General features: G+C 45.9%; 1 protein-coding gene across 1 annotated transcript; it reads left to right on the forward strand.

The window, feature by feature from the left end:
- Positions 1-7,950: 7,950 nt before the first annotated feature.
- EPUS_06749 (uncharacterized protein) lies at positions 7,951-8,553 on the forward strand (the record flags this gene model as incomplete). Its single annotated transcript, XM_007805227.1, has 1 exon — positions 7,951-8,553. The coding sequence occupies one exon, from the start codon at positions 7,951-7,953 to the stop codon at positions 8,551-8,553; it is 603 nt and encodes a 200-aa protein (XP_007803418.1).
- Between the last annotated feature and the right edge of the window lie 2,461 nt (positions 8,554-11,014).

The following is an 11,014-nucleotide window of genomic DNA, read 5'->3' on the forward strand; positions in this document are numbered from 1 at the left end:
GAGCCTCTTGCTACAAAATTTCGCGAAGCAACAACAAAGGAGATATACCAATTACTACAAGATCTCTTAATTAATAAGCAATTGATTAGTTTTAAGGGTCGTTCAAAGCATATGATTCAGATAAACACCAAGGCCGCTGGCGAGGGATACAAGATATACAGCCTCTGTTGCTCTAACGGCTATATGGTCGATTTCAAGTTTAGCAGCGCTATTAAGAAAGTAGCTGAATTAGGAGAGTACTCTGATTTCTCTTAAAGTGAGGCAGTTGTACTTGATTTTGCGCATTTGCTTTTGGAACGCTTTTCGCGACCAAGGCCCTTTTATATCCTACATCTTGATAACTTCTTTACTACTCGTAAGCTCTATCAAGAGCTATATGAGCTTGGTATTAGCGCCAACGGCACAGCAAAAGCAGGGTCAGGGATACCGAAAGAGCTGGCATATCTCAGAGATGCAATAACAAAGCAGAATGACCATGGAGAGTGGTTTAATTGGGTCGTTGGTAGCATCAACTACATCGCCTTTTGCAATTCGGCTTCAAAGGCAATGATGACTACAGTATATGACCCTCTTGTTGACGAATGCGTCTATTTTGATGCTGTTAAACGCCATGGTGCTTCTGTGAAATACGCCAAATTCGCAGAATCTCTTGATTCAGCGAATTCAGTAAGTTCTGCAAATTCTACGCTATCTACGCCCTCTGCGACCTCTACGAATTCTGCGAATGCTGCGAATGCTACGTTTTCTGCCAATTTTACGCTGCCTACGCGCTCTGCGCCCTCTGCGAATTCTACGAATGCTTTGAATGCTGCGTTTTCTGCGTTTTCTGAATCTTACGAATTCTACGAATTTTGCGAGTTTTACGAATTCTGCTAACTCTAAAAGTTCTACGCCCTCTGCGCCCTCTTCGCCCTCTTCGCCCTCTGCGCCCTCTCTAAGGCCATTTCTAAGGAAACTGTATCCTCTTGATCGTTATAATAAAGAGATGGGCGGCTCAGACAACCATGCAAAGCTGAATAGCTACTACACAACAGCTCGACATCACCACAGGCGTAACTGGTTCCCTCTATTCTTCTTCCTTATCAATGCAGCTATTACTAACGCTTATATTCTATATAAGCTAGCTAATGAAGAAAGAGAGGATAGAAATGGCAGGAGGATCAAAATACTCTCGCATGCAGAATTTCAAGAAGAAATTGCGAAAAATCTGCTCTGAGGACCTGGAGCTATTCTACGGCAACGACGCCCAAGGCCGCCCCAAAAGAGCTGCGCTCCACATACAAAATCAGTACGAAAAGACAGCTACAAAGGGCACTCATGGGTCAAATTGGATAATTATCGCCGCTGCCAGGTCTGTAATCCAACTCCGAAACGAGGCAGGCCACCAATTGCCCTTGGTGAGAGGCCTGCCAATGCCCCCCACAGGGCCAAAAGGAGCCAAAAAGGCATTAGAAGCTCCATATGGTCTTGTGGCAAGTGTAATATCCCTATCTGCTACAAGTCGCGTTGTTGGGATAGGCATTTACCACTCTCATAGTAAATATAAGGAGTTTTGCTGTTATTTGTTGTACTTCCGAATATGGTTAGCTCTTAATACATAAGGTTTTCATCCTAGCATCTGATTGGCCTGCAATGAATTAAGGTTACGGGCGCCAAAAGCGGCTAGTGCCAAATTGGACCAATTAGAAAAATGCAGCATTTTACCGCGGTTTGGTGGATATGGTGGATATCCCCCTGGTAGAAAATCAGCGCCATCCCCTTACGTCGTAGCGGTTGTCCCGAACAGTGGCGGTTGGGATGGCTGAAACTAGCAGATGTGCATAAACTAGTAAGACTATTAGACACGGCACATGGCAGCTCCAAGGTTGTTTTAGCAAAGCAGTGAATAATCTGCGGAGCCGCACTAACTTACTACGGTAGGAGGCATAATGTTTGTCACCTGCGCACTAGTAAGTAACGTCATTAACAGCGCTCATACAGATACCTCGTTGCTCTGTACGAATGCTCACTGTCGCCATTCTACGCGCATTTTGTTGATTCTACGCGTTATTCTACTGATTCTATCTCATTCTGCGCCATCTACTAATTCTATCAAGTTCGTTCCAATTCTACGCCAGGCAGTAAAAGATGCAGAAGGACGGCATACTCGATATTAAGAAAAAAATTAGAGTAGTCCTAATTGGGCGATTTTGTGGCGTTACATCTTGGCGTTACAACCAGTTACTAGTGCGCGCAGGTGACAAACATTATGCCTCCTGCCGTAATAGATAATAACTCTGATTGGCTTCCATCCAGCTAGCTCCTGGTGATATATCCTGCCGACATGTTACTCAGAAGTGGTCTAGCCGATAGGCTACGATCTTGGAGGTTGGCCTAGCCGATATTACAGCTGTAAGATACTCGAACCTTGCTCTGTACGACAGCTGGTAACTTGCATACAGTACCGCTAATGTGATTACACAGAGTTAAAGTGAGTTACTACGTAATTGCATCACTGCGCTACTGCGCCACAAACTGCAGCCTTGCGCTGCTTGCTCCTTTACCCACTCCGCCATAAACCTTAACTTCCTTTTAGCACGAGTTAGAGGCCAAGGATTTCGGCCGTGGGCATCAACTTGAAGCACTGACACCCCGAGGGGCGGCCTCATAAGTCAGCTTATTTCTAGCGGGAAAAGTCAGTAGAAGATACATCAATTAAGTGTGGTTCGAAACCCACAAGCGCTGTCCTTTTGGTGGAGTGGTTGATGTATCACTTTTCTGGACACAGGTAAGGTTGCAGGTAGAATAATAATCGCATAATTATCTGTACATCTTAAGCACCCTGCTCGACTTTGTACCCAACTGTCATATGCATGCATTACACCCTCAAATGCACCAAAGTTACTTGGCATTTTGGGTGTTGGAGCATATTTTTATTATTCGAACGTGGCTGGTCCTAAATTGAAGATAGAAATGAAAAGAAAAATGTTCTGGAAACAATACATCAAAAGGTCATCGCCCTCAGATGAATATTAGTTAAATGGCGGCGAGCTGAAATTGGTGGCTTGAAAACTGATAGGAACGGAGATATCGGCGCTAAAAATCATGCATTTGGGGCGTAGTGCATATGACAGTTGGGTACGTTATTTTCAGTGGGCCTCTTCCTGCTAAGTAACACAATAGACATGCTACTGGTTAAGCTTTTATAAGTGTCTTCCGATTGGTACGTAGACTACTCTAGATCTTCATACAAGAGCAGCTCATATTTGCAGTAATTATATCGCTGAGCATCCTAATATACCTAAGCAGACTCCGAAAGGCTTAAGAGATGAGCACGGAGCTTCTTCCCCTTGCTCTCAATTGCGCTACATGTGCGTAAGAATCGCCGACTCTTAGCGCCTTCTAGGGTCCCAAGATTGCGTTAAAGGGAAGAACTCCTTGATGGGCATTTAGCAGCGAGTGCACCGCACAATCCACGGTAGGAGCACATCAGAAGCACAATATCGACGTCACATCTGATGGTTCTTGTAGCAACTAGATTATTTGCCTAAGTCAGCATTTCTTCTCCAGATTGACCTCATGGCGATACCTCGAAGGGTGTTCATCACTCGTAACGATAGCTCGCCATTAATCTGCTAACCAGAATAGCTTGATCATGATGCAGCAAAACTTTCTGCTAGAGGAAGGCACTTTGAGCAATGGAACACCACTGATAATGCTTCACGGATGATTTCAATACGTTGCCTGGAAGCATGGTGGGATACGCTGAGGGCTCTTTTTGGGGGCGAGCATTTTAGGCTTGGCTCCTAACCTACAGCAGCCCCCCCAGCCTGACGCGCGGACTCATTTTCTTTTTTTCATGCTCCCCTTTCCTCGGAGCCTCGTTCGCTACTTTGTTTTCTGGTAGGTTACACGCTGCAAACGCTGGGCTGACTGTAGCCCTGCTGGCGTGCCAAAAGACGCACTACCAGCTTCAGGGGTGTTTTGGACGTCTTCGGAGTACTCATTCCCTACAGAAGGACTTACGATCACTTCCCGCAGCCCTTCGCCCACGAAACCCGCCGAAATACCGGAAAACTTTGCTTATTCTTCATCACAAAGACTCCTTGGAAATCGCCATGAAATCGTGATTGCAGACCACCGAGTCATTGCCATGGTATGATCGCTTCACAATTTGAAGCCGCCAAAGATTTTCTTGCACAATGCTGTCGACAATTCTTTCACAGGAGATGTGAGATCTATAATATGCAGAGAACCGACGAGAGCAGGGTTACGCTATACTTTGGTGGCATGATAACGCTTACTTTTAGATCTAGGAAAGAGTGACTTGAAGAGCACATTACAGAAATCGCGATCCCATCTCGAATCATAGATACCTCCTATAATCTCTCTCCTCGACCGAAGTACAGAATACAACCGATGTCAACCAAACCGACTTCTTGGTACATTTCGAAGAACGTCTCTCCCCTTGGTGTACCCGTCCAGCTTTATCCCTGGCTGTCCCCTTGCAGACGCGAAAACCACAGCTATAGATTTTCACAGCAGAAATGCAAGAAGCTCTCACGGCCAGTCCCTGGTATCTTTCATATAGCAGCACCCCGTGCTACCAAATAGCTGAATCTATCCTGGTCAACGTCCTCATTCCCATACACCGCGTTTACGACAGTGTGTTAACGGCATCATGGGGACCTACCAGCAACGAAGTGGGAGAAAATTCAATCAACAGCTATGTCTATATCGAGGCTCGAATCGATGGAACTTGCCAAGCTAAGACGCATGATGTGATTGGTCTGCTACGCGCTGAAGAGGTCAGGTTGTCGGCGATCCGATACTCGCAGTGGAATGAAATGCTTGGGCATGGAGAAATCGAAAGACAACTAGACAAGGTGTGAATGATGAGGAATCCGTTGGTATCTAAGGAGAGTATGATTTGTAGGCGAGAACAAGAGGTCGCAGCGTCTGGTCCTTGACGGGGAACAAGCAGAAAGACATTGCAATATTAACAAGGCCGAACAAAGAGTTCGGGGAGCCACTACTCGTGCCAGACCAGAGATCCCAACGCGATAGATGGTTTTGGCTGCCTTGCTATATGATAGACAAAGGGAATGCAACAAAATATTCAGTGCCTTTTCTGGAAGGAAAATCACCGCACTCTGGCCAAAATATCAATAGGAGTACAGCTTTGAATGCAGAGATCATTCCAATCCAGTGGCGCCGGTTTCACAAACATACCTTTTGGAGATCATCGTCTTGCGGGACCTTAAAATGACCCAGCATTCCCTGCGTACTAAGTCCAGTTCTTCCGGATGGGCTGACGCTGATGCCACCCAGATTAATTGACCCGCATTCAAGAGACTGTTCGTCCGGGGTCTCGAGACCTGATTCCGATGGGTTTTCACTCCCATAACTCGATGAAGTCTTACCAAATGATAGTGATTAGTTTTATCGATGGTCTCTGTGTTCATGGTCCGTATGCGCATTGGCAGGGTACGAGCTCCACTTCAGGCTTGGTTCTGTTCCTTGGTAACAGCCAGGCGCTCGGGTACTTGTATCACAGAAAGATGCCCAGCCATTGATTGTCGATGAGTGCGGTGATGCAGCAATAGCCACGTTCGTTGGGGACTGCTGTCGTCGTACTTGCGAGACCGTTTCGCCGCCATCTGCGCCTCTCCGCACGAATCGGTCAAGTTCTTGAGCGGAAAGACACCGCGATTCAGTCCAAGCCTCGTCTCGTCCCATTCCCCAAGGGAGTATCTGAGGGTCTACCTCAGTTTCTGCAATGTGAGGGGCTTCAGCTTCAGATGACAAACGATCGGCTTCGTGCCTCTTATTCGGTCGAGCAGAGCTACCGGCACCCCGAGGACGTGGAGGGTATTGCACACCGCGGTGTTGCTTTTGGATTTTCCATTTTCCAAATTGTTTCCTGTATTGACCATCCCTAGTAGGCGTCGACTCAGCCAGCTTCTTTCATACAATACACCAACAGGCTTGTGTTTTGGGAAAGGGATAAAAAGAGTATTCCAGCTTACATGGCAGTGAAACCGTGCTCTCGAGCCATGATGTGCTTGACATCCGGAAGGCTATTGGCCTTATATAATTCTGTAATACGTGCTCTGTGGGGGCTCCCAGTCAAGTTGTGGTATTGGTGCTGCAGGAGGACGAGATCGAGGGCAGGAGGTCATCGCACAGCAAAAAATGATCAATTTGTGGGGGTAGTTTTTTAGGGTTAGGTACTTCAAAGGCAGATTTCTTATCGTTCGCTTCACGTCAGAGGTAGAAGAGAAGGAGAAGATAGTTAAGAGTGGATCACGATATCAATGACCAGTTTTCTTACAAGCAAATCAGGTATGTGCATTCAGCTGCGTCCCAGGCCGACATCTTAGAGCCTGTACGGACGATAATGCCTCAGTGCAAGCACTATGCGATTCCCACGTTACGTTTGAACACCTTTTGCCCCCTGATGCGAAGAGACAGTGTTTTGTGCAGACTTACGCACTATTTTTGCATTCAGTCATCAAATGTATTTGCGCGCTAACTTCTGACTACATTTGCATTGCATTACTACGGAGGCATAATACATGTCATTTATACGCTAAACTAGTAACAGCTTGTAACCCGAAGATAAAACGGCACAAAATTGCTCGATTAGGACTAAAGTTAGAGTATCCTGCTCAAAACTGAGTGTGCATTCCATTACATCAATGTCTGCCTGGCGCCTTGCTGGCATTGGTTCAAGTAACTCTAGAAGATAGGCTGTTGGCGGTGAATGAGATAGTATCGGTACAATAACGCGTAGAATTAACAATGCCGCGTATAATAGCGACAACGAGGTCATAACGCGGGGGGTTTGTAAAGGAGGCGTTTTGGTAACCTGGTACTAAATAACTAGCGTGCGAGTGACAGTAATTATGCCTAGTACCGTAGTAGATCGTTCGATCTCAGCCGCCCTGCATGCAGTACATAGTTATTTTCCCATCCAGTCTTCACACAAATATGCACCAATCACATCTTGATAATAAAGCCACGGATCCACCAGACCACTACAGGGGTACCGGTCCATTCCCATGGGTTCTGATTCTCAGTCTACATTACATCAGCAGCTTTATACAACTATGAGCATGCCATGTCAATACTCTGGATGAGTAGGTGGTAACAGGGATCCCTCGCATGCCCGATAGTACGTTGTGTTTTTATCAACGAGTCATGCACCAGGAGTGGCCTGTTGTTCGTTATTAAGCGGAGGTTGTGATGACCATTGGCTAGAAAACAACACTTCTTTCTATGGCATTAGAGCCTCAGGTCTCACAACACTAGTCGGTTTCCCTTTAAGTGAGGCGAACGTTTGGCCCATGGCATTACGGTTTACCGAGGGCGGCGGTCATTTTGCCCAACAATAGGTTCACTGAGACGCCAGGATTTGATGAGCCATCGACAGAAGGCCCGCCCATGATCCGTAATGAAATGACACTTGAGATCAGTCGTGGCCATTGGAACTCTGCCCATGCTTTTGCTATCGAGTTTCCCCGGCAGCGGTGGTCTCCTCGTATGCTCTCCGAAATAACGCAAGCGGTTCCGTGGCTCAATCCAAATCCAGTCTGTCCTATAAGCGTACTGGTGTTTTCACAAAGTGTTGAGTTGGCACGCTCAATGCCACAGGTCACCCTCTCTGATCAAGCGTCACAGTCCGTGTTGCTGTGGACCCCCGTCCCACTTCTCCCCGACATCAGGGAGGGGAAGTCATGCCACACTTTAAGCCGAATTCTTCCCCATTTCCTTCGTGATCTTGTCCTCGACCGCTCCTCGCAAACAACCTTTTTCTGCGAGGGAATATACATCGAATATCATCAAAGTTGACAAAACACGTAAAAACTTTTGGTATTATATTCACGCACACAGGTGCTTGTTTTCAGATCTGTCGAGATTGGCATTTGAAGTGACTTGATTGCAGACTTCAAGCAACGGGTCCACACAATGCAATCGTCCACAACGAATTCAACCATGTTCAATGATCAGATGACCAGTGGCCAGGACTGGGTGGACCAGATACTTCAGTTCACTGGAAGCCTTTTCGATAGGGAGCCTATGCTCGTGCAAGACTGGCAGCAGGAGACCACGATCACCGACTTCGACCACTTCGAGAAGGAAATCGGTGAGATCATCAACCAAACTGCTCAGAACAACTCGCCAGGTTCTGAAGTATCAGAAGTGAGGCCGCAAAACTCATTGCCATGGGCTCATTCAGTAGTCATGCAAGAGGGTGGCATCGATGTTTCAATTCCCACAACCTCCGTGCGAATTAACCGTACCGGAAGGCGGCCTACTCTTTCAGATCCCACCCACACACGTCAGACACCTTCTCAGCGTCATACATCTTCAACGGGCTCTCATCGAAGCCTGCGATTCAGAGGAACATGGAGCTCGCTGCCAACACGGGTGGATGTCCATCATACAGATCACTCGGAAGTGGGGTTTCCCAACTGGCCCTCGGAGATAATCGATGAACCGGCGGCCTCGATGTTTGATGACGATGAATCTACCCTGGAAAACTATAGCGTTGGAGAAAATGGCCTTTGAGCGGAGTGGACATGCTGTATTCAATCATCCAGCAGCATGAGGCTTGCCAATGCCGCTTTCATTTCCTGGTCAATCCAGAAGATTATGGCGCAGTATTTTGCTAGGGCGAATTTCTTGTCTTGAGGATACATTTCTCCGAATTCGAAGCTTTCTTTCTGTGTCCATTGAGAGTACCGAAACGACGTTGACCCTCATTCTGTGTACTTGATTCTGTTAACGTAGGGGTTGGAGTCGTCAACGACGGTCGAGTAACAAAAAGCAGGGCTGCATCGTTCCGCCCACCTCTTTACCATGTCACATTGACATTTGTCCCATGGTTGTCTTCTCTGACGGAGAAGTCAAGACAGAAAGAACGTCTCAATTAGCATTGGGGGTCTGCCAAAGATAAAGCAAACGGCCGCACTTTCGCCCCCACAGCGATCAGACGCCATGGTGCCCACAGCCCCGGGCCGGGCAGTCACACCGTCAGCCTTGGGCACCTGCGGAGCTCTTTCCTGGGTACTTTAGATTTTGAGCTAGAATATAGCAAATCACCATGGAATCAACGCTTTGAGCTGTCAGCCCTCTCCAAAAATCTGCACCGTAGACAGTTAGCGCTGTAAACCCAAAGTGAAGTACAGCGGACTTTCATTGAGTTGACGACACATCAAAATTTTGAATCTGAAATTCAGTTTTGAGCCAGTAACAGGGTTGTGTGATTCTGTTTAAGGGACCTACTCTCTAGGTCCTTATCCCTCTTGGGATACGCTCTTGGGACACCCTCTTGGGACACCCTCTTGGGACACCCTCTTAAGACACTCTCTTCATGTATCCTCTTCTTATATACTCTTCCTGTAATTCATTAAGAGAAATATCAGTATATTCTGTGAGAACAGACTTGCATAGCTCTTATAATAACTTAAAATTGATTTGGAAGTTCAAAATTCTGATGTGTCATCAACATAGTAATAGTCCGCCGTAGGAAAGCCCATAGACCTTATCTTTCCCCTGATTCCAGGGTGATCCCTCGTCTAGATTTTATCCCAACCACTAAAAATCCTCCGCATCTCCAGACGCCATCCAGTAAATATTTGGCGGCCGAACAGAATCAGTCCTCTTTTACAAGTCTTTTACGAATTAAGATTGAATAAACTTATGTTCAAATGATGTTGAGCTTCGTGTAATTTTCTTCTGGTATAACTAGATAACAACATCGATTCTAAGTGACAGAATTGGGCTTTTTTAATTTTAAATTTCACTTTCCTCAAAAGAATCTCAAATAGTCGAAATCTACATACGAAGAATCAGATGAAGCTCAACTGTTAGGGAGCTACAGCCACTCTCGGTTCTGGCACAGCAAATAAGTTAATGCTGTGGCTGCCTCCAGCTGAGCACATGGATGCAGGACGGAACGCTGGCGAAACGCACTCTAGGCGCACGCCCACATACAGCCCCGCGCGAAAGTATCCGACCAAAACGCGTTATTTTTGAACACGCGTTTTTTTACACCCTTTTTCAAACAACTACCATGGCTCAACGCAAGGCTCTGGCGCCTCTTGAAATTAACAGGAGCTATGGCAAGGAGTTATCTCCATACCAACGAGGTCAAATTTCGGCGTACAAAGCTATGGGGTTGACAAATCAAAAGATTGGAGAAAATTTGCAATGCAGCAAAACCACTATTTTCGACACCCTTGTTCAAAATCCACTGCGCAACCAAGGCAAAAGCTTGCCTCGTTCAGGACGCCCCCAGACCTTGAATAGAGTTCAAAAACGCAATATTCTACGTCTTATTCGTATTAATCCGAAGGCTACTTATCAAGAAATCAAGTCTGAAGTTGGTATTAGTATCTATCGAAAGACTATCTATCGAATCCTCAAAGACGAAGGCATTACTAATTAGCTAGCTAAAAAAAGACCTTTATTAACTCCTCAATTAGCTACTAAACGACTTGTATAGTGTTAAGAATGACAAAATTAGACGTGGGCTGAATAGAGCAAGATTATCTTTAGTAATGAATGTTTACTTGAAAGAGGCATTAGGGCGCGTTGAACATGAGCCTTTTGTACATCATAACAACATTAGAATTCTGATATAATTAATATATATAAGAAGAGCAAAGATATCAGTATTATAATATAGGGTGCAATTCATAAAGAAGGTCGTTTAGATATCGTGTTATTAGAGCGCGATCCTGATTCAGAGAAGTCAGGATATACTGCCAACTCTTATCTGGCAGTGCTTTATAAGCAGATGCCTCAGATATACAAACCAGAGCGCAAATTCATGCAAGATAACGCCCGAATCTAAACTGCGAAGAAGATTATCAATTGGCTTCAAGAGGAGGGCATAGAATTGATGGAATAGCCAGCCTATAGTCCTGATCTCAACCCTATTGAACACCTCTGGGCGCAACTCAAGCAATGGATCAATGATCACCACCCAGAGCTAATTAATATAGGCAAATCAGAGGAGGATTAT

Source organism: Endocarpon pusillum, assembly GCF_000464535.1.
Source record: "Endocarpon pusillum Z07020 unplaced genomic scaffold scaffold4190, whole genome shotgun sequence".
In the NCBI taxonomy this organism is placed as follows: domain Eukaryota; kingdom Fungi; phylum Ascomycota; class Eurotiomycetes; order Verrucariales; family Verrucariaceae; genus Endocarpon; species Endocarpon pusillum.